This window comes from Saccopteryx bilineata, chromosome 1 (assembly GCF_036850765.1).
Source record: "Saccopteryx bilineata isolate mSacBil1 chromosome 1, mSacBil1_pri_phased_curated, whole genome shotgun sequence".
NCBI lineage: Eukaryota > Metazoa > Chordata > Mammalia > Chiroptera > Emballonuridae > Saccopteryx > Saccopteryx bilineata.
This window is the reverse complement of record NC_089490.1, coordinates 157405098-157428194: the sequence shown is the minus strand read 5'-3', so window position 1 is coordinate 157428194 and position 23097 is coordinate 157405098. Positions and strand designations below refer to the sequence as shown.

General features: G+C 54.9%; 1 protein-coding gene and 2 non-coding genes across 8 annotated transcripts in view; 1 reads left to right on the top strand and 2 right to left on the bottom strand.

Annotated features, from left to right (window-relative positions):
* The window catches only part of SBNO2 (strawberry notch homolog 2), a 70827-nt gene continuing 47730 nt past the window's right edge, over window positions 1–23097 (bottom strand). For all 6 annotated transcript variants that reach the window (XM_066277739.1, XM_066277750.1, XM_066277756.1 and 3 more), the window contains 28 exons: window positions 19296–19457; window positions 16931–17014; window positions 16544–16640; window positions 15982–16136; window positions 15450–15583; window positions 15277–15367; window positions 15049–15192; window positions 11398–11515; window positions 10912–11017; window positions 10313–10466; window positions 8948–9124; window positions 8361–8458; window positions 6314–6396; window positions 5732–5923; window positions 5286–5455; window positions 4695–4826; window positions 4133–4268; window positions 3905–4017; window positions 3710–3781; window positions 3522–3630; window positions 3285–3359; window positions 3051–3194; window positions 2483–2577; window positions 2310–2402; window positions 2012–2143; window positions 1656–1732; window positions 1225–1415; window positions 1–1140 (listed from right to left, as the gene is read on the bottom strand). In XM_066277739.1, the coding sequence (XP_066133836.1) occupies window positions 656–1140; window positions 1225–1415; window positions 1656–1732; window positions 2012–2143; window positions 2310–2402; window positions 2483–2577; window positions 3051–3194; window positions 3285–3359; window positions 3522–3630; window positions 3710–3781; window positions 3905–4017; window positions 4133–4268; window positions 4695–4826; window positions 5286–5455; window positions 5732–5923; window positions 6314–6396; window positions 8361–8458; window positions 8948–9124; window positions 10313–10466; window positions 10912–11017; window positions 11398–11515; window positions 15049–15192; window positions 15277–15367; window positions 15450–15583; window positions 15982–16136; window positions 16544–16640; window positions 16931–17014; window positions 19296–19457 (3819 nt within the window). In that variant the 3' untranslated portion in view covers window positions 1–655. The remainder of the gene's footprint in view (window positions 1141–1224; window positions 1416–1655; window positions 1733–2011; window positions 2144–2309; window positions 2403–2482; window positions 2578–3050; window positions 3195–3284; window positions 3360–3521; window positions 3631–3709; window positions 3782–3904; window positions 4018–4132; window positions 4269–4694; window positions 4827–5285; window positions 5456–5731; window positions 5924–6313; window positions 6397–8360; window positions 8459–8947; window positions 9125–10312; window positions 10467–10911; window positions 11018–11397; window positions 11516–15048; window positions 15193–15276; window positions 15368–15449; window positions 15584–15981; window positions 16137–16543; window positions 16641–16930; window positions 17015–19295; window positions 19458–23097) is intronic.
* On the bottom strand, window positions 12517–12592 carry TRNAA-CGC (transfer RNA alanine (anticodon CGC)). The gene has a single exon. It is a non-coding gene; the product is annotated as a tRNA-Ala (tRNA).
* LOC136321298 (small nucleolar RNA SNORA48) lies at window positions 13261–13401 on the top strand. The gene has a single exon (XR_010728565.1). It is a non-coding gene; the product is annotated as a small nucleolar RNA SNORA48 (small nucleolar RNA).

Below are 23097 nucleotides of genomic sequence, written 5' to 3'. Positions count from 1 at the left end.
TAGTGAAAAGACATATATTTAAAAAAGATCTTTTTACATATATACACTAGAATTATAAATACATGTAGAAACTAGGGGCCAGCCACTCCTCCAGCTCCACAGGCAGATTCCGGGGCCTGGAAGAGGCAGCTGGGTAATAATTTAGGGAGCAAAGAGCAGGTGGGGGGGGATTGCATATATTAATTGGGGGGGGGTCTGCCCCAAATAGACTCCCAGAGACGAAGGCCCTGAGAACCGGGGATTTCCTGAGTTTCCGGCTCTTGGACCACCCAGTTTTGTGTATTACAGGGGTTCTGGCCTTTCCAGGCCTGAAAGGGATAAGCTGGGGAGGGGAAGAGAGGCACAGAGATGGGAACTCCATGCCCAGGCCTTGCCTGAGCCCCTGAGTGGGACATACACACCTGCTGCCCCACTGGGCAAGGCGGCAGCATCTTGAGAGGTCTGCCCAGGCACTGGCCTGGAAGGCACTACAGTGGAGGCCTTGGTTGGCTGGATGAGGGACACCCCAGCCCCTGTTCCTCTCAGTAGTTGGCAGGGGAACCTGAGCCCTGCTTACCACTCACTTTGGTACAGACCGTGTCTGTGTAGGCGTGGTGTATTACAGATAAATAAATTTCATCCAGGAAGAACACCTGGCGCAGGCTACAGCCCTGGCCTAGGAATTGGGGAAGGGGGGGCTGAACTGGATGACACTCTGCCGCTCAGGGCCCCCCCCACCCCCTGGCACACCCACCATCCCTGAACCACTGCCCAGCGGTCCAGATGGCTCTGGGGGTGGCACAGAGTTGAGGGATCGCAGCATATCCTCTAGCACCTCCTTGAAGTTGATGTCACAGCCCTGGTGTACAAGGGCTGCAGGGTCAGCTGGGGCATCAGGGGCACCAAGCAGCAGGCTGCTGGGGGCAGGTGCAGGATCAGAGAGCAGGGAGAAAGCAAAGGGCGAGGGTGGTGGGAGGACCTGGGCTGGTGGGCTGTACGTGAGGTCCAGGACCTCGCCGGGGGCACAGGGCAGTGTGAGTGGGCGCAGGGCAGGCGGCACAGAGAAGCCTTGGGCATGCACATTCTTGCGCTTCACATCTGCGTCCATGAGATGCAGCTCCTGTAGTACACGGGGCACACAGCCCTCGGGGATCTTGATGCCTGCAGGGCACGCAGGTGGGTTAGGGTTTTTGATGCAGTGCCCATCAACCCCCACACTTCCCACTGGCGCACCTGCCCACTCACCAACTTGCTTCTTCTTGTCCTTGGTCTTGAGGCGAACAATCTGTAGGTAGCTGCTGCTGGTGATGTCTGCCATGATGGCAGCAATGCGACCCCACACGCGCAACAGTGCTCCGCACAGCATGTAGTGGTGCCGCAACCTCAGGCCCTGCACACAGTCCTTGCCCTCCTGCACCAGACGGCACTGCCGGTTCCTGCGTGGTAGGCAGGGCAGCTCAGACACGCAGTGCCTCCACACACCCCCTACAACCCACAGGCTCCTCCCCCATTCTAGCTCAATTCATCTCTTTAACTGCCACATCCTGTGGATGCCTCAGATGCCCAAAGGGACCTGTGTGGTGTGTAGGGACCATCCCTAGTAGAGCTGCCCAGAGAAAACAGTACTGTCCAATGCAGTGTGCCCTTCAACTATCCAGTCTAACCCCAGTCCTCACCATGAGGTGTGGCTGCAGTGCTTCAGCGACAAAGTATAGTTATTTTCCCAGGACTCCCTGGCGTCCTCCGCTGTCACCTAGGGATACACAGTCATGTGAGACCTTGAATGAGAGACCTGTCCACACTTCCAGTGCACAACTGGGGAAACAGTCCCAGAGTTTCCCAGTCTGGCTCATATCACACCTGGCAGCCCCTGCCTGGTGGCCAGCTGCACTAGGCACAGAGGGCAGGTCTGGCAGCTGCAGAAACCCCACCAGGGAGGCCATAGAAGAGGCAACTTAAGGGATATGTAAACCCAGAGACACCAACATCCTGGGACCTCCCTGCCTGTTGCCTCCTCTGCCCCTGCCCCTACCCGGTGGAACTTCCTGCACAGGCTGTCAAAGGTCTCCAGCTGGCTCTGCCGACCGATGTTGGGCTTGTACACGGTGAAGAGCTTGCTGCGGTTCTGCTCAGCCAGGAGGCAGCTTGGCTTGTTGCCACGAGCCTGGGCAGAGAGTCTCATAAGCTGGGGCAGGAAGCAGCACATCCTGGGTGGGGGTCCCCAGGGTGGGCATGTTGGGGAGGGTGTGGGGCTAGAAGTTGGACCTCTGCCCTCCATTCTTCTGGCCTCCCAGTACTGTTCTCCGCTCCCTGAACCTGGTGCTACCCACCTTGTAGGAGAGATAGAAACCATCATGGGGGCCTGTCAGCTCCAGCGACCTGGTGTATGCCTCCTCCCACTTCAGGCCACGGTCCACGGTGATCTGCCACAGACAGCACTTGGGCATTAGGGGTGGGGTAGGGGTGGGGGGACAAGGGTCAGGGTAGGCTGGTGTCCACTTACCTTGTAGAACACCACCTGCCCATCCTGCGGGTGTCCGGGGGCCAGGAATACCTGCTGGCTCTCCTCATAGATCTCTTCAATGCCTGGAGCCAGGTCTGGGGAGAGGACACAAGCATGAGCATGGTCTCACCTGGAGGCCATGTAGCTTCTCACTAGCCCAAGGCCTAGTGTTACTCAGGTGGCTCCGGGTTCTGGGCTTTGGGTGGGGGTGTCAATCCAAGTTATCAGGTATGCTGTAGAGGGGGAGGTTCCCACAGTAGAGGCTGGCCACAACCCTGCCCAGTACCCCGGATGGCAAGTGGCCCCTCCAGTCTGGTGGCCTGGGGTCCTAAACATCCCCTGCAGGCTACTCACACCAGGTTATGACCACAGAAAACATGCCCCTCGGGCCCCTCTCTGCACAACTAGCTTGGGGATAGTTAAGGAGTCTACGCCCTCTGCAGATTTTACAAATGAAATTTTATTGGTATGAGGCCCCTTGGCCCTTGGTATTCTTGGTGAGGGCCTGGTATGTGGGGCACTGGCTGTTACTTCTTTAGGCCTCTCCTTCTCCCTTGGTGGCACTCACCCAGGATGCCCATGTCATATTTGCCCTCCTTCTTGTCCACTTCAATAAGGTGGTCAAAAGTGTCAGAGAAGTACTGGAACAGTGCATTCTGCTTGTGTACCTCCAGCCCCAGGATGCGGTTGAGGAACTTGGTGATGGAGCAGTCTGTGGGCACAGGAGAGCCTCATGCTATGTCAGCCCACATCCACCCCACAGCTCCCTACCTGGGAAACCTGGAGGGTAAGGGGGACTCACCTTTTTCCACGTCCAGGCAGCCGGACCTGGACTCCCGCCCACTGATGCCAACAGACAGTAGGCCCTGCTTCATGTCTACAGGAAAAGAGGACTTTCACACATGCCCTTTGTCCCGGCCCACTCGGCATCCCTCTGCCACCAGTGTTCCTTTGGGGTGTGTTGGAGGGATCTTTGGACACAGATCCAGTCTACCAAGCCTGGCACGTTAAACTACCCTGTGCCACACCTCCAACTCACCCCGGAAGAAGGCGGTGTCCCCTCCTGGGTAGCCCTGAGGCAAGGGCACCTTGTTCTCTATCTGGTTCAGGATGGTGGTGAGAATGCAGCTGAGGGCACGGGCGCCGTACTGAGCAGAGGAGGCCAGGTCAGAGGCTGGGCTTAGGCACCTGGGACCCCTTTTCTCCAGGCCCCAACCTCCCTGGTACCTTGTTCTCAAAGTTGTACTTGCTCAGGTCTCGAGACTCAGTGGCGCGGCGGTCCCCATGCGTCAGAGCCCCCTGCCATGGGTAGGGAGCCATCACACACTGCACACACTTTCCCACTACCCTTCTCAGGGAGTCCCCCAAAAGCCCCCTGACCAGCCCCCACTCAGCTTACCATGGCCCAGCCTGACCACTCACCAGGCTCTCCAGTCGCTTGGCTACAATGGAGGCAAACCTGCGCTCTCCAGCCAGCTCTGAGATGAGGAAGATGTATTCGGGTGCAGAGACCTGGTTGGACCGATGGGTCCGGCCTGGAGACAGGGGGAGCTTTCAGGGGCCACCCCAAGGAGAGGGCAGAGCCTGGGTGAGACAGGGGCAAGGCTGGGCATCTTGGGGTAGGGTGTCTTGGAAAGGGGCAGGGCTCACCAAACTGCTGAATAGCACGGTCGGCACTCCAGGGCAGCTCAAGTGTCATGTGGACCCGGCGCCGCTGGTTCTGGACCCGACGGTCAGCTTGGAGAGAGACTCCAGAGCTGGAAGCCTCTGAGATGATGGCCACAAGCTGGGAGGATGCGGACAGGTTGGGTTGGCAAGGTATGCTCTTCCTTGCCCACATACCCCCTATGCCCTGGGGTCATCCTGATGCATTTACAGTGACCCACACAGCAAGCTGAGGTGCCTTCCTTGGGGGTGGGGCCCAAGTGGGCTTAGAATGGAATGTGGATCATCCTCAGGTCACCCAGGATGCCCTACCAATGTTTCCTTGAGTAGCTTCTATCAGGACTAAAGGTGGGGCAGATAGGGAGGCCTGTGTCCCCCCACTCAGGTATGCACAGCCACAGCAGGGCTGGGGTGGTCAGTGGTCCAAAGCTAGCCCCTTAGGACTCAGAATCCCTGTGCCTCCCCTCTCTGGTAGTCCCTCATAAGCTCCTCCTCCCCACCCATGTGCACCTGCACACAGGGGTGCCCCACTCCTATGCCATCCTACCTTTTCCCCTCTCATGAAGCGCTCCTTCTCCCTGAGGTTCACATGGTCAATGGAGAGGCCCTGTTCTGCCCGAGACTCAAAAGCTACAGTCCCATCGGACCGGGACACCACACGACCCTTCCTACCAGTCATCTGTGACAGGGCGGGACAAAAGACAACTGTTAGCCTGTGTGGCTGCGCAGCAACTGGTGGTCTCTGTGTACCTCAGTTTCTTTGTCTTCCCCATCCCCCAAATCCTAGCCAGCCCTGTGTGTGTGTGTATGAGGGCAGGAGCTATGGACCCTGGGCCGGAACATGGCCTTTGTCCGGGGACCAGCCACCTGGAGCCAGAAAGGATCTGAGATGGCAGCAGCAGGACATCCCAACAGGGAAAACTGGGGATGAGTGTTCAGTCTGGGGCCTGAGAAAGCACTCAGAACCTACAGGGCCATGGGCACATGGGGTGTCATGGAGGTGAGTGAGCATTTCCCCTCCCTTCCCCAGCACTGGATGCTGGACCCCCACCCCCATCTTGCAGTGCTGGCAGAGACTTGTAGTGGCCACCAGAGCTAAGTCCAGGCTCTGATGGGGTCCCCTCTGGAGTTTCCTTACCTCAGCTACCTGTTCAGGGCCCCCCAGCTGGTCGATGAGCTCATCCAGGGTGTTGACTGGCAGCTCCGGGCCCAGCACCCGCACCTTGGCCAGCAGGTCCTGCTTCAACCGCTCCACCCGCTCCAGGATGCCAGGGCCATGGAGGTCCCGCTGTGAGGAGCACAGGGGGCCTGTGGGGCCACACTGTTAGGGGGGACTGGCCAGGTGACCTGTCCACAACCCCACTCACAGTAGGACTCAGCCTTGGGTCCTTGAGAATAAGGGGGTCCCACCATCCTGGGGAACAGCCAGGTACAGGGGAGGTGTGGGGGGCAGACATTCTCTCTAATCCCAGACTGCCTGTGTGAACTCAGCTCTGCTGCCGACTGGCCATGGGGTGCTGACCTCCCCTCGCTGAGCCTATTCCCCATCTGTAAAGAGGGGAAGTGCTGGGTCACAGGCCTCACCGCGGTCGTCAGCAGGGAGCCCCAGGGTATCCACAATGACCACATCATCATCCACCAGGGATTCGGGGGAGGAGTGGAAGTCACTGTCCAGGCCGACATCTGACTCAGTGCTGCTGTCATCACTGATTCGAATCACGCCTGCCACGTCGTATGCTGGCCTGGATGCCTTGGTGCCTCGGCCCCTAGGCCGCCCTGAAGTTGAGGAGCCAGGGGTCACTTCAGCACAGCCCTGCTTCTCCATCCTGTGGGGGTCTGGCTCGGGGCCCAGCTCATAGCAGCTCACAAGTGGGCAGTGAGACTGGAGGCTGCCCCTACCAGTTCTCTTCTGGGAACCCGTGGTCAGGGCACTCTGTGCCTGTTGCCCTCTGGATGCCCTCCCTGTAGGCTGTTTCACTCTTCTCTAGCCCTCCTTTGTAGGTGACATAGGGAAAGGGGTACCCCTGCAGCAGAGGGAGCAGCAAAAGTGACGGGCTAACCTGGGATTCTCAGAAAGGAGGGGCTGAAGAGAGGCAGCAGGAGAGAGGATAGAAGGGAGGCCCAGGAGGGCCACAAGCCAAAGATGCAGGCAGGGTGGATGCTTACGTTTTCTCTTACTGCCTGCTCCTCTGTCTCGCTTTCTTTTGGTTGAAGGAAAGTGTTTCTGAATTAGTGACAGAAATACGCCCCTGAAAGTGAGAAGCAGAATTTATGCTTACTATGAGGATAAGCATGCTGTCCGCTTGGAGACCTGGCGGGACGTAAAGCTGTGTGTGCAATTAGGTCTGAATTTCAGTGGGGTGGAGTCTCAAGAGGGCAGTTTTGCTGTAATGAACTGTGTGTGTGTGTGTGTGTGGGGGGGTGTCTATGTGGAGCTGACCAACTCTGAGGGACAAAGAGGTGGACACATGTGGTGACTACCAAAATCAGGGCAGGTGGGGTGGGTGGGTAGGGTTGAGGGGCTTCCTAAAGAAGGGAGGCAATGCTGGGCCCTGGGGGATGAGCCTGAATGAGCGGGTGGCATGGGGCATGTTAGAACCCTTGCTTACTAGGGGCTGGGAAGAGAGGCTTAGGATTTTGGGGACCTTGAAGGCAAGTCTGGCCCTGGCTGGCTGGCTCAGTGGGCAAAGCATTGGCCTGACATGCAGACATCCCAGGTTCAATCCTGGTCAGGGCACATATGAGAAGCAACCATCTGCTTCTCTGCCCTCCCTCTCTCCCTTCTCTCTCTTCCCTTCTTGTAGCTGGTGGCTCGACTGGTTCAAACATTGGCCCTGGGCACCGAGGAGAGCTCGGTTGATTTGAGCATCGGCCCTGGATGGGAGTTGCTGGGTGAATCCTGGTCGGGGTGAATGTGGTCTGTCTCTCTATCTCCCCTTCTGTCACTTAAAAAAAAAAAGAAGGTGGTCAGTCCCTAAATTTTCAGGAGTCCTCCTTAAAAGAGCACCATCCTGCCCTGGCCAGGTAGCTCAGTTGGTTAGAGCGTTGTCCCAGTACACCACCAAGGTTGCAGGTTTGACCACCAGTCAGGGAACAGACAAGAATCAACCAATGAGCCTGACCAGGCGGTGGCGCAATGGATAGAGCGTTGGACTGGGATGCGGAGGACCCAGGTTCGAGACCCCGAGGTCGCCAGCTTGAGCACAGGCTCATCTGGTTTGAGCAAAAGCTCACCAGTCTTGGACCAAAGGTCGTTGGCTTGAGCAAGGGGTTACTCGGTCTGCTGAAGGCCCGCAGTCAAGGCACATGTGAGAAAGCAATCAATGAACAACTAAGGTGTCACAATGTGCAATGAAAAACTAACAATTGATGCTTCTCATCTCTCCGTTCCTGTTTGTCCCTGTCTATCTCTTTGTCTGACTCTATCTCTGTAAAAAAAAAAAAAAAAAATTAACCAATGAATACATAAATAGGCAGAACAAGAAATTAATGTGTCTCCCCCCCTTCCTCTCTTTAAAATCAATAAAAAACAGAAACAAACAAACAAAAAAACACAGCACCATTCTCACATGGGGGATACACTTCTGGAAGTCTCATTCTGAAATCTGGAGACTCCCTCCACTGACTCTCTGATTCCCAAGTAGCCAGTTAACCTTTGCAGCTTTAAAACTAAGCTGGGGCCCTGTCCAATTGGTTTAGTAGTAGAGCGTTGACCTGGCACGTGGAAATCCCAGGTTTGATTCCTTGTCAGGGTACACAGAAAAAGCAACCATCTGCTTCTCCTCCCTTTCCCCTCCCCCTTCTCTCTCCTCTCTCATTTCCTCTCCTGCAGTTATAGCTCGATTGATTCAAGCACATCAGCCCTGGGCCCTAGGCACTGAGGATGGCTTCGTGGAGCCTCTGCTTCAGGAACTAAAAATAGCCTGGTTGTGATTATGGCTGAAGATGGGCAGAGCATCAGCCCTAGTTAGGGTTGCTGGGTGAATTCTAGTCGGGGTACATGTGGGAGTCTATCTCTCCTCTCACTTAAATTAAAAAAAAAAAAAAAAAGCTGGGGTAAGGTCTGTGAGGATGGGGCTCAGCAAAAGTGCTCAGGCTCCCATGGGTGAAGTCATGGGGCATGGCCAGGCCACAGGTCACTGCCAGGGAGACCCAGTGAGCCATAGAGTGAGGGGGTTCTTGGTGTGGCCACCCCCCTACATGTATCACTTACTCGGCAGCTGAGACAAAGCAGTCAAGCTGCCCATCCTTCTCATCCAGCACTTCCCGTGTCCGTGCTTCGCCTGTAGACTGCAGCCCGATGACCACACACTGTGGGGAGTGAGGCGGGAGTGAGCCCATTTGGAAATCCCACCCACAGCTCCAAAGGGGCACACAAGGAAGCCCCTGCAGCCAGAAACCCAATCTGCCTCAGCTTCTCCCTCCTGCTTCCTTTTGGGTCCAGCTGGCTGCCAGGCCCCACACCCAGACCCATCAGAGAAAAACAGCAGCTGACACCTGGCCCCAGCTCTACAGACCCCCTCATTATTCTGTGTCCTGTTTCTTCTAGGGACCTGCCAGCCCTGGACATGAAGAACTCAGGGCAAGGCTGTGCCTGCCACCTGCTGCAGGAAGCTGGGTTCAGGTGAGACCAGAACCTTCCAGACTTAAGTTCACTCTCACCACCTCTGTCCTCCTGGACTCAGCCCAGCCATACTTAGGCTTGTTTGCGATTGTGAGATGGACACTGGTGCCAGTTCCATCCACTCAACTCCTCATACACAAATACTGGGGTTCCATTTACAACTGCCGCCAGCTCACCTTGTCCTGGGCCAGCTCCTCCCGGGCCAGCTCCACCAGCCGGCGCACCTTGGCGGCAACACACAGGTACTTGAAGAAGCGCTGGTGGGCCGACCAGAACTGACCCCACAGGGACTTGCGGGATTCCAGGCCGATCAAGTCAGCTGCCTGCTGGAACACGCTAAGGGCCTCAGCCCACTGCAATGACATACCACATGCAGCTGAACTGGCTACTGCCCAGCTTTACTCCTAACCCCCATTCTGCTGGGATGTGGTACCTGGGGTAGGAAGGGTATACACAGAGCAACACAAAGGCTCTGCCAATACCTGAACAATCAGAAACATTGAAAACAAAACATGTGATGCCATATGTGGGCTAAGATTTCAGAAAGAAGGGGGAACTACAGTGACTCCTGCCAGCAGTCACTCAACTCTTCACACTTATTTATTTTTTTACAGAGCAGCGAGAGAGTCAGAGAGAGGGATAGATAGGGACAGACAGGAACAGAGAGAGATGAGAAGCATCAATCATCAGTTTTTCGTTGCGACACCTTAGTTGTTCATTGATTGCTTTCTCATATGTGCCTTGACTGTGGGCCTTCAGCAGACCGAGTAACCCCTTGCTCGAGCCATTGACCTTGGGACCAAGCTGGTGAGCTTTGCTCAAACCAGATGAGCCCGCGCTCAAACTGGTGACCTCGGGATCTTGAACCTGGGTTCTCCGCATCCCAGTTTGACGCTCTATCCACTGTGCCACCGCCTGGTCAGGCAACTCTTCACACTTTAGGGGCTCTTACCCAGAGTGTTCCTGCTTCCAGGAGACACTAGGTCATGTCCCCTACCACAACTGCAGTTGTCATGACTAAGGGTGTTCCTGGCATCAAGGGGGGCAGGGAGTCAGAGACGCTACTCAGCACATCCCAGTGTGTGCAGAACCCACTCTCCTAGTTTGAGGTAAGGACACAAAACAGACAGATCCAATGCTCAAGGCATGTCTCATGTGAGTGTGATCTGACAGTGGGGACACAGGAACCTGACACATGACAGAGGAGATGGTGAAGATGAGGGTCATGCCATAGTGAACAGAGACGTGGACACTGAAAACAGCCTAGGAGCAAAGTGCTCGTGACATAGTGGGGAGGACAGCGGGGCCCAGCTGTGTGCCCACATCACTACAGTCAATACAAGAATCCCCGCTTTGAAAAGAATTGAGTGACTGGGCTCCAGCCAAAGACCACAGCAGGAAGGCTGGCTTTCTCCTTTCTGTAACTTGACAAATCCCTGTAGCATCTTTAAAGACAGATGCTGAAGTTGACAGGGGCATAATCCCAAAGGGAAACACACAGTATATCCATGCAGTCAGAGACCCCTGGCCACTCCACTCACCAGCAGGGCTGCACGGTTGTAGATGTACTCAAAGGTCGGGTCCAATGGGATCTCCTCAATTCGGAAGGTGACACCACTAAAGCTGAGCTGGCGTGCAATGTACATGCCACTAACTTTCATGTCCATGGCCACGATCTCCATGGCACCCACACCCCTGTGGAAGGAGACAAAGCTGTCTGAGCACTGGCAGGGACCAACCTGACCACATGCTGAGTCCCACTGAGTGATGGAGCCTCTCCATGGAGGGCATGACAGCTGGAGCTGAGCCCTGGAGGGCAAGAAAGGACCTGGTGCACAAAGGGAATGCAGACAGTAGGTGCAAAGACTCTTTGCTCCCATCTGCCTAGTCTTTCTGGGCTGAGGAGGGGCTGGGGGTGGGGGGAAAGCAGGAAAAGCAGAGAGAAGCACTTTCGTCTAGGGCGACAGAAAGTGCTGGACAGAGAAAAGGAAGGATTTGTGTTTGAACATCCCTCTGGTTGCTGGAGGAGTGTGTACCAGACTGTGCACCGGGCACACAGACACCAGGTCTCTGCATATTGCAAGCAGAGCCCTGGTGGGCTCCTCAGCTGTCCCTGTCATAGGCAGGGAGGGGTGCTCACCTCTTTTCGATGGTGTGCAGAAACTCCTCGAAGGTCCGGAAGGGTGTGCCCTCACCCCAGATGCCCAGGCGGCTCATGTAGATCATGTTTCGGGGCTCAGAGGCACCTGTGGAGGTGGCGGTATTAGTCACTGTGAGCCCCGCCAACCCAGCGAGGCTGGGGATGGAATCATGGACATGGCAACAGAAATGACCTGAAGGACCAGGTACAGGAACCTGAAGGTACCAGGAAAGTGTCCACAGACAACGAGCTGGAGCCAATTAGCAGAAGGGAGCCCCTAATAGAGGCTGGCATCCATGAAGCTGTGGAAGTTCCCAATGGCCTGGGGAAGAGTGAGCTCTACCTTTGGGTCAAGCTATGAGGTCAATGAATTAATGGCACTTGTGATACCCCCCACCCTCATGGATGCACCACGCCAGACACTGCTAATTGATGACTGCGTGTATGAACAGGCTTTTTCCCTGTCCCTGGTAGCTGTCCTCTCACCTGTGGCACTGGCGTAGACCACCCTGGCCAGGGGCAGTTTGTTCTGCAGGTCCAGCACGGCCTTGCCCATCTTGGTGGAACTAGCATTCTTGGCCTTGTGGCACTCATCAAACACGATCGTTGGCAGGCGTGGGTTAAGGACTGTTCTGAAGGTGACTATCACAACCTACCTGTTCCTAGTTGGGGGAGCTCAACAAAGTGCCCAGGGTGGAGTGTCCAATCATGGTTGGGGGGCCTTGGTGTATGTGAGATCACCAGGGCTAGTGGGAACCAGCCCCTAGGCCACTAGAAAACTACTGATGGAAATGTGCCTGTAAAGACCCTATAGATGACACTGACAAAGATGTACACCAATGACCATGAAGAAAAAAGAGCCTCTGAATAGAGAGGTGGGCTGTGACTTCCCATGGAGAGCTGGGTCTCTGTCTACGACTTCTCATAAATCTACACTGATCCCACTTTTTTTTTTTTTTTTTGGTATTTTTCCGAAGTTGGAAACGGAAAGGCAGTCAGACAGACTCCTGCATGCGCCCGACAGGGATCCACCTGGCATGCCCACCAGGGGGCGTCGCTCTGTTGTAACCAGAACCATTCTAGCGCCTGAGGCAGAGGCCACAGAGCCATCCCTAGTGCCCGGACCAACTTTGCTCCAATGGAGCCTTGGCTGCGGGAGGGGAAGAGAGAGACAGAGAGGAAGGAGAGGGGGAGGAGTGGAGAAGCAGATGGGCGCTTCTCCTGTGTGCCCTGGCCGGGAATTGAACCCGGGACTCCTGCACACCAGGCCGACGCTCTACCACTGAGCCAACCGGCCAGGGCTGATCCCACCTTTTTTTTTGTATTTTTCTAAAGTTGGAAACGGGGAGGCAGTCAGACAGACTCCTGCATGCGCCTGACCAGGATCCACCTGGCACGCCCACCAGGGGGCGATGCTCTGCCCATCTGGGGCATCGCTCTGTTGCAACCAGAGCCATTCTAGCACCTGAGGCAGAGGCCACAGAGCCATCCTTAGCGCCCGGGCCAACTTTGCTCCAATGGAGCCTTGGCTGCGAGAGGGGAAGAGAGAGACAGAGAGGAAGGAGAGAGGGAGGGGTGGAGAAGCAGATGGGCGCTTCTCCTGTGTGCCCTGGCCGGGGATCGAACCTGGGATTCCCGCATGCGAGGCCGACGCTCTACCACTGAGCCAACTGGCCAGGGCCTGATCCCACTTTTTAAAAAAGATACTGAAGAAACAAATTTTAAGATATAGAAAGCACACAATATTTTAAAGGGAAAAAGGTTACAGGTAAATATGCCTATTGAGGTTTTTTTTTAGGCTTTATTTATTTTTATAGGGACAGAGAGAGAGTCAGAGAGAGGGACAGACAGACAGGAACAGAGAGAGATGAGAAGCATCAATCATCAGTTTTTCGTTGTGACATCTTAGTTGTTCATTAATTGCTTTCTCATATGTGTCTTGACCGTGGGCCTTCAGCAGACCAAGTAACCCCTTGCTCGAGCCAGCAACTCTGGGTCCAAGCTGGTGAGCTTTATGCTCAAGCCAGATGAGCCCGCTCTCAAACTGGTGACCTCGAGGTCTCGAACCCGGGTCCTCCTCCCAGTCTGATGCTCTATCCACTGTGCCACCGCCCGGTCAGGCAAGGCTTTATTTATTGATTTTTAGAAAGAGAGAGAGAAAAAGAGAGAAGCATCAATTTTTGTAGTTGCCTCACTTTAGTTGTTCATTGACTGTTTCTCGTATATGCCTTGGCTGGGCAAGCCCAGGGTTTTAAACCAGCAACCTCAGCATTCTAGGTCAACACTTTTATTCATTGCACCAGCACAGGTCAGGCAATCATGAGCCTAGTTTAAAAACAAGGTGTGTGATCCTTTGGCAATGGGCAAGAAGACACCTGATTGGTGGTGCTCTTGTATCAGTCAGGAGCAAAGTGGATGTACAATCCTTAATTCATTCTAGTTTGATGTCTGTGTTGATGGCCAGAACTGTTTCATACCAGGGACATATAAAAAACAAAAACAAGATGTGTGTTTACACATATATATGCACACGTACATGTGGTATGTGGATAAAAGGTTGACAGAATTTGCAAAATCCAAATGAAAAAATGAGTCCAAATGAAACACAAATGTATTTTTTTACACTATCCTCTTCCTCTGGCTGTGTGAAGTGTCGTCTGGGTGCCTAGAGTGCACCAATAACCTTGTTTCTTTTTTGGGCACACAGGAGCTATTCTGCGTTATCTAACCAGTAAAGCCACCCATTTGCCCACGTGACCAGAAAGGACACACAAGAGGGATGTAAGAAGAGCCTACATCCCTCTTCTTATCTCTGTCTGGGGCCAGGTCTGCCAGAGCTGGTCGCCCCATTTCTGGAATGGTCCCAAGGACATAGAGAGAGAGAGTTGGGAATCACACAAGACTGTGTATAACACAGAAGCTAGAAGCCCCCAGAATGTCCCTGTGATGGGGAAATGACTGAATAAGGACAGAACAGAGTAGCATGATGCGCAGTGACAAGCAAACCTGCTCCAGGGAGAACAATAACATGAGATCATGAGATCTCACTCAGGGAACAACCTGGGGAGGTGGCGAACAGAAAGCTGAGTACCCACAGGATGCCCACCACACCAGGCCAACTCCAGAGCTGCACAGCAGAGACATTGTAAGCTGCCTCCATGCCAGAGGAAGATACTGTGAGTATAAAGTGGGGACCTCCTGGCACAAATCCCTGGGAGCTGAGAGTCTCCTACCTCATACCCTGCTTCGAGGTTGAGCCAGGGAGACTGGGGATTGCAGAAATTAACAAAGATGTTTTAAACTGGCTGCACTCTTGTCTTGGCTGGATAGCTCAGCTGGTTAGAGTATCATCCCAAAGCACAAAGATTGCTGGTTTGATCCCTGGTCAGGGTACATATAGAAACAGATGTTCCTGTTGCTGTCCTGCTTTCTCCCATCTCCTCTCTAAAATCAACAAAATAAACATTTTAAATAAACTGTACTCTTGCTGCCACCTTCCTAATTCTTTGCTTTTCTAGTCTGGTAGGAGCAGAACACAAAGCTATCCAAGTATCCTAAGTGTGAGAGAGATGGAGAGAAAGGTAGAAACCCCCAAATCTTGGGACGTGGAGAGGAGGATGTGGGGGGAGGGGGAGAGGGGAGGGGGGAGAGGAAGAGATGGAAGGGCTCCGCACCCTATCTTCTCACCACCAAGCACCACGCAGAGTGACGTGGTCACAGTCCCGCAGACTGGAACCAGGAGGTCAAGCTAGACTGCGAGGGGCAGACAGAAGCAGTCACTGAGAGTGAGCCTCCCCTGAGGGCGAGCCTCACAAGCAGTCCTGACAGAAATTTCTCCTGCACCAGAGTGACATCCATGGCCTCCTTAGCTCTGAGCCCCTCTAACCCCTCCCTTGACGCAGACCCCTCCCACTCACGGTCCTTCCCCCCTAGCCCCACCCCCTGTTGGCCCCTCCCACCCATCGGTCCCACCCCCATCCCTCCTCCTACTCCTCGGCCCTGCCCCTTCCAGCCCTGTCCCACAATCGGTACCCACTTCTACCCCTCTGACGCGCCTGTACGCTCCAACCCTCTCCCACCCTCCATGCCTACCCCGCCCCCTCGTCCCTTCCTGCTCCTCGGCTCAGGCCAGGATACTACGCCATCGAAGGCCACCCCGCACCACTCGAGTATCTGCCTGATGCGTGTACGGTGCTGTCCGCCAGCCTGGCTCTCCCCAATCAGGGCGGAGTAAGTGGCGAACAGGACGCCCTCTGAGGTAGTGTTGTCACCATACTTGATCTAGGGAAAGGGGTGGGGGTAGGCGTGGGCATTCTTGCAGGGTCACCAGGACCCCCCCACCATGCGACGGGGCCACCCCTCCACCTTGCTCAGCGCGTGCACCGCGATGTCAGGAGCATCAATGTCGCGCAGGTCGCGCTCTGCGTCATACTTGAGATCATTGGAGACGCTGAACCTGGGGGATACGGGCTGATGGGTGTCAGCTATCCCCCACTCCCACTGGCTCTGCCTACTCCACGTGCAGAGGGCACACTCACCATAAGGACTTCTTGCGGCCCCGCAGGTAGTTCTCAAGGATGATGCCCGCCACTGTGCGTCCTTTGCCCACTCCGGCACCGTCACCAATAAGGAAGCCTGCGCGCTGCCCGCTGGGGAGCAGGACCTCGTGTTGCTGTGGATGTGGGGCAGTGATCAGAACCCCCCATGCAGGACAGGGCCAGGTGGGCACCGAGACTCCCCCCATAGTATCCAGTTGGATAGGCACTGAGATAACCCACAAGGAGCAGTGGGTTGGGTAGGCACAGAGACCACCCCATGTGGGATGGGTCAGGTGGGCACTGAAAACCTCCCCTAGGGTATGGAGCTGGGGTGGGCACTGAGGCCCACCCAATGCTAGATGGGGTCAGATGGGCACCAAGACCCCCCCCACACACACACAGTACTTGGTCTGGGTCTGGTGGCTATCAAGACCCCTCCCACACAGGATGAGTAGGAGGGCACCAAACACCCCCATGGGCATTGACACCCCCCCAACACAGGATGGGACCAGGTGGGAGACTCTGGAGTCACCTGGCAGGCATAGGTGATGGCTTCCAGCTGCAAGGCAGATAGGACCTCACTGTTGGAGGTGGGCAGGGCAAGGGTGTAGGTGATGTCCGGTGGGGGGACACTGGACAGTGTGCTGGTCTCCACAACACGGTCTGGGTGCTGCTTCCCGACCTTGGCTGGAGAGGCATTGTCAGGGGCATGGTCAGGGTCTCAGCTGGGCTGGACCAGGATGAGGGCCCGCAGAGCAGGGTTGGGGGAGGATGCCCATCAATACTTTACATAAAGGAGAAAGGGGCAGACCTATAAAATCCTTGCTGGGCAGGGAGGTGGGCTTACTTTGCATCTCACTCTCTAGCTTCCTTGGTTCTGGGCAAGGTGTGGATTACCACTACAATTACACAAGCACCCCTCCTTCCACCCCTACCAGTCCCACCTTCACTGCTTCAGGGACCCTGAAACTGGGCACCCTCCTGCAGGAGTCGTGAGGTGTGGTAGGGCTGTGCAGAACTGGATTTGCCTGCTGAGAGTGTCCCCCGGGGGTCTCCTCCCACATGCCAGGGGCCTGGGGAGGCTGTGCACTCACACTTGGATGGGACGTAGTCTGCGTAGATTTCCGTGTGGCCCAGCTCCTCCGCCTCATCTTCCTCTGCTTCCTCCTCCTCCTCTGGCTGACTCTGAGACTGAAGGATGGTGTCAACATGTCGGGGACAGTTCTGTTGCCCAGCACAGCCAGCCTCCCCCAAGGGCTGGAGACCTGGCCCACCAGCCAGCCTCTGATGGCTAGGGAAAGAGCCCACATTTCTTCCCCACAACATGGTATTTCCTAGGACCTCAGTTTCCCCACCTGTAAAATAGGCTGACCCTTCTTCTAAGCCAGCCCAGGGTCTGACACACAGTAGGTGCCTAAGTGTGAATGGCCTTCCTTAGTCCCAGGAGAGGTGGGCAGGGCTAGAGAAGGGACCCAGCTCACCTGGTAGCTGACGAGAAGTGGGGTGCTGGGGAGGGAGGACACAGGGTCCTCGAGGCTCGTAAACGGCCCACTGGGCAAGAACAACTGCAGGAGAGATGAGGGGGAATGTACATGAGCCTGCAGGTTGATGTGCTAAGGAAGCACCTCAATAGGACCACTGGCCTAGACCTGGGCTTTCCATGCCATCCTCATGCCCTTCTTTCTGCCCACGGCCAGTCGTCTGCCTCCTTCCTTCTGCCTGCCATCTGGTTCTGGTAAAAGACAGACCCCCCTCCCCTTGAGGTCCAGGCCAAGGACAGGCCTTCTGGGGGTCTGATAGTCAAGACCTACTCTGATCCCAAACCATGTTTCATGAAAATAACATATGTGGCCATTCTCATTCAGCCTCATTGTCCCAAGACCATGACTGACTGCTGGGTGCCCCGGACCACAAGTGTCCCTTATGGTCTAGAGGGACAAGGGTCATCCAGGGATTCAGTAATGTGATAAGCAAGTGGATTTTATGACTAGGCTGTGTCCAAAGGCTAAGAACAAGGCCAAAGGGTGTTTTTTTTTTTTTTTTAAGAGACAGAGTCAGAGAGAGGGATAGACAGGGACAGACAGACAGGAACGGAGAGATGAGAAGCAATAAATCATTAGTTTTTCGTTGCGACACCTTAGTTGTTCATTGACTGCTTTCTCATATGTGCCTTGACTGTGGGCCTTCAGCAGACCAAGTAACCCCTTGCTTGAGCCAGCGACCTTGGGTTCAAGCTGATGAGCTTTTGCTCAAACCAGATGAGCCCGCGCTCAAGCTAGCGACCTCGGGGTCTCAAACCTGGGTCCTCCACATCTCAGTCCAACACTCTATCCACTGCGCCACTGCCTGGTCAGGCACTGTTTTTGTTTTTAAAGAAAATAAAATGGAAGTTGAGGTACAAGGAAGTCAGACAGAAACCTATGATCAAGTCCCTCTCCATTTTTTTTTTTTAATTAACAAAAACAAACAGTCTCAGCCAGGTTCCCTGAAGGCTGAGTCAGGGTTCCTAGTAGGTGGGCTGGTTTGATGCATGGTGCGAGTGTTTCAGCTGCCCTCATGCCCTCCTCCTAGAAGCTAGGTACCACCTGAGAGCCCTGAGAGGTATGAGTGATGCCACTGTCCTGCTGGGCCCCTTTGCCCAGACACTGGGATGAGCCTAGATCATCTACCAAGCTGCCAAGGACAGGGACCTCACTGCACTGCCCTGGGCACTCTCTGTCTCCTTACCACCCCCATGCTGGGTGCCCCTACTGCCTGCTCCTGGGCATCTATGGGAGTCTAGACCTGGCATACTTGGTGATTCTGTTCACCTGTGAGCCCTATGGGCTGGCTTCACCTCCTGGCTTACCTGGCCAGGCACAGGGCCCATCATTGACCTTGGGGCTCATCAGGCTAGTTCATGTCACGATGTCTTTGCATGAGGTATCTCTGCCACCCAGCCTGGTCAATAATTCCTCCTCCAGCCCTCAGCCCCAGAGTGGCCTCCACAGGGGATGACTTTGTTTAGCTAGCCCAAGGTCCTTCCACCTCAGCAGAGCAGAAATTGGGGCTGGGTCATTCTCTATGGGGGTACATCCTGGGCACTGTGGAGGGTTGAGCACCATTCCTGGCCCCTACATGCTCCAGTTGTGACAACCATAGATGTCCCAGACATGGCCCAGTGTCCCTTCGGGGCAGGACTACCCTAGGTGAGAACCACGAGAAGTGACATTCTGCACTCATTTCCTAGGGACCTCTGTCTTCTCGGCAGGCCCAGCAAAGAGTAGGGCATGCCCTGGCCGGTTGGCTCAGCGGTAGAGTGTCGGCCTAGCGTGCGGAGGACCCGGGTTCGATTCTGGCCAGGGCACACAGGAGAAGCGCCCATTTGCTTCTCCACCCCTCCGCCGCGCCTTCCTCTCTGTCTCTCTCTTCCCCTCCCGTAGCCAAGGCTCCATTGGAGCAAAGATGGCCCGGGCCTCTGCCTCAGGCGCTAGAGTGGCTCTGGTCGCAACATGGCGACGCCCCAGAGGGGCAGAGCATCGCCCCCTGGTGGGCAGAGTGTCGCCCCTGGTGGGCGTGCCGGGTGGATCCCAGTCTGGCGCATGCGGGAGTCTGACTGTCTCTCCCTGTTTCCAGCTTCAGAAAAATGCAAAAAAAAAAAAAAAGAGTAGGGCATGGAGAATGAGCCACTGGGCACTTACACAGAAGGAGAGGCAAGGTGCCCAACACAGAAGTTTCCCCCGCAAAACCAAACCCTTGTATTTTCTGGGCTGTATAGACAACGTGAGGACACTGGACCAAAAGTCTCATCGGTGTCTGATCAGCTTCAACCCACTTACTGACACAGAGGTCTGAAGGTGTACTGACCTTGTCATGGGTGGAGGGGCCGGTGCTCACGTCCCAGATGGTGGGCACCTGGCTGAGGCTGTCGGCGGGCAGGAAGTCAGGGGTGTCTGCGATGTCTGAGAGGGAGTCCACAGATGAGGAGAAAATGGAGGCATTGGAGAGGTCATCAAGGTACGAGGATTCCTGGAAGACAGGCCAGGTGAGAGTGTGGCCGGACCAGCCCTACAATAGGTGCATGAGGGTCCAGCCATGGGTCAGATGCTGCTCAGCCAGAAGAGGAATGAAATTCTGACACTGGCCACCACTTGGACAAACACTGGAAATATGATACTCATGAGAGAAGCCAGACCCCATGAGCTGTGTACTGACTCCACTGAGTGGCACCAGAGGAAGGTGTTACCAGCTCCATGCCTTCCCTGGCCCATTCCTGTGGAAGAGGTGACACCAGTGTAGGGATTTATCAGGATTCAGTGGCCCCAGACCTTTGGGAGAAGCCTGCTGCACAGAGGTTGCACATAGTTTATAAACCTAAATTTAAAGAAAATCAAGTACAGTGCCAGAGGCATTCGTGCTGCCCTTACCCCTCTATCCCTGTCAGAGGTACCTAGTACCTTCACATGCCTGGCCTATACTGGACATTGGGACAGATGGGGACCAGCACCTCCAGGGTCCTGGACTGGTGGGGAACGAACCCCTAACCAGACTCCTCTGTAGCATCCACCACCTAGTTAGGACAGTGGTTGTCCGTTTTGCAGACAGGTACCCTGAATGCCCAGGAGCTGGGGAAGCTGCAAGGGAGCGGCCCTCATCTAAAGCCACTGGGAGAAAGCCCCACAAACCCTCCCAGATGAGCACTTCCCCTTCAGCCTGCCCAGCCAAGGCCACAGAGAGCCAGTCACACTGACATCAAGCCCTAGGCATTTCAGTCAGTCTGTGAGAGCATTTCCCGACAGGCGGGGCCAGTAGGCTTGGCAGAGGCCACACAGAGGGGACAGGCAGGGCTGCCCTTCTGGAGCTACAGACCTCATGCAGCACTTACATGTTGGAGGCATTGTAGAACCATGGCTGGGACAGGGGATGCAAGTCCAGCCAACCAGTATGGGAAGACAAGGAGAATGGGCTGACTAGTGGGTGTCTCAGGGCCCTGAGGGCTAAGTTCAGTGGACTCTGGGGAGGAACAAAACCCTGGGACCTACCCTGATGTGTCTACAATGTCACATCTAACGGGCCAACGTCTCAGCCAGTGCCCAGGCCTGTCCCATGCCCCTGTGAAGCCTGTGGTTCTGGAGCTCTCCTGCTAGCAATCCAAGTTGGAATCAGATCCCTATTCCTCAGAGGCGAATCTGCAGGTGACCTCATCAGCTTCCTCAAAGCTCTGATTCTTGACCCCAGTATACATACAGCCCCAGAAAGACGCAGGCTCCAAGGAAATGGATGGGGAAGAGATAGGACTAGGGTCTATCCAATGGCCTCAGTCTTGTCCATCTGCTGGACGAGGTCAGTCCTGGTACCAGCCAGGGGTCAGGGGACATGCAGGAAATTCCACCTTAGCCAAGTCAGTTGGTATGAGGCTGGGGGCCTTGACTAAGCCTCCTGCAACTCCCCCTTCCCAAAGCCCTGGCCATCTGTGCACACAGGGAGCCACAAGGGCCAGCTATACACTCCCATGGTATGCAAGGAGAGAGCTTGGACCACCAAGCCTGTCCTCAGCCCTGCCCCTAGCCGCAAGCAGCCTGGACCCACACGAGGGCCAGATCCAGCCTCCCCCACCACCTCCAGTAGGCAGGAACCAGGGGAGAAGGTAGGGCCTTTGGCTATCCAGGGAAGGCAGGACCAGCTCAAGCACCAGACACAGACAGTGGCCTAGGTAGGTTTATAAAAGCACTGAGTTCCAGGATAGAGGCAAGAGCCAGAGGTATACTCCTGGGGTACCCAGCCCACTCACATGAGAGCCTGGCAACTCAACAGGCTAGCACAGCTATCTCAGGAGAAACTCATGGCAAATTGTTGGCAAGTCTTGCCCCGCCAACCCCGAGGCTGAACCTCCCCTGGGCTTTGCACCATCCAGGACAGCTGGGGTCAGAGGTGACCCAATCCAAGTCTGGTAGACGATGCCAAAGGCCAGACTGTAAGTCTTGCTACTTGGTCCCTGTGAAGTGACAGGGAAAGAGACCCCAGAAGGCTGGGTATAAGGAAGTCTGGGAGCAGATGGAGTTAGCCACATGTCTTTGCTGAAATCTCTCTGGGCCCACATTGGAGTATAGTCCTGGTGGGGGCTGCCTGAGTCTGGTCAAAGTGACGCTAGCTCCTGGGGTCCTGGATGGTGGCCCTGCTTCCTGTAGGCCAAATGGTCCCTGAGTGGTGTGTAGGCCTGTGGGGCAGAGGAGGAAGAGTGGTCCTGGCAAAAGGTGGGTGTGTAGAGGTACCCCTTTCTGAGAGGACAGTGGGGAAGCCTAACTAGTACCCTGGCCAGGAGATGAGGGTCAATGTCAGCCATGAAGAGCCATAGGACAGCAAGGCATATCCCTTAACACAATCATGAGAAAGATACCAGAAAACCCTGACTGGGGACAACCTGTAGTATGCAATAGCTCAAGATATCCACATAGGAAAGAAGAGAAACTAACTCAGTTGAAGGAGCCTAAGAGAACATGAAGATTGTCACGTGTGATCGTGATAGGGTCCTAGGGTAGAGAGAGGCCATTGGGGAAAACTGCGGAAATTGAGTAAATATGGACTTATTTTTTAATTTTTATTTATTTATTTATTTTTCTGAAGCTGGAAACGGGGAGGCAGTCAGACAGACTCCTGCATGCGCCCCACTGGGATCCACCTGGCACGCCCACCAGGGGGCGGTGCTCTGCCCATCTGGGGGGTCGCTCTATCATGACCAGAGCCACTCTAGTGCCCGGGCCAGAGGCCAAGGAGCCATCCCCAGCGCCCGGGCCATCTTTTGCTCCAATGGAGCCTCGGCTGCGGGAGGGGAAGAGAGAGACAGAGAGGAATGAGAGGGGGAGGGGTGGAGAAGCAGATGGGCGCTTCTCCTGTGTGCCCTGGCCGGGAACCCGGGACTTCTGCACGCCAGGCCGATGCTCTACCACCGAGCCAACCGGCCAGGGCCTGGACTCTGATTATTAATGACATCTCAGTCCTGACTCATCAGCTGTGACAAGGTACTGCAGTGACAGCAGGTATAAACAGGGGGAGTAGGAAGGGGGATATGAGGATATACACCATCCACAATAATACTGTGCATCTAAAACTGTTCTGAAATATATCATCTGTTAAGAAAGTGGAATGGGCTGACCTGTGGTAGCTCAGAGGATAAAGCGTTAACATGGAACACTGAGGTCGCTGGTTCAAATCCCTGGGCTTGCCTGGTCAAGGCACATACAGGAAGCAACTATTACTTGTAGATGCTTCCTGCTTCTCCCCCATCTTGCTCACTCTCCCGCTCTTTCTCTCTCCCTCTCCCTCTTCTATCCAAAAATCAATAAATAAAATCTAAAAAAAAAAAAAAAAGTAAGTGGAATGGGCCCTGGCCCAGTAGCTCAGTTGGTTAGAGCGTTGTCCTGATACACTAAGGTTATGGGTTTGATCCCCAGTCAGGACATATACAAAATACAACCAATTAATGAATAAGTGGAACAAATCAATGTTTTGCTTCCCCCTGCCCCAAAATCAATTTTAAAAAAGAAAAAAAGAAAGTGGGTGCTCTTGCCCCACTCCATGGACACCGCATCTAGATGCCCAGACCAGCAACATAGAGACCCCCTCCCTTGATTCTCATGGGAGGAGAGGAGGGACCTCACATGGGTCACCA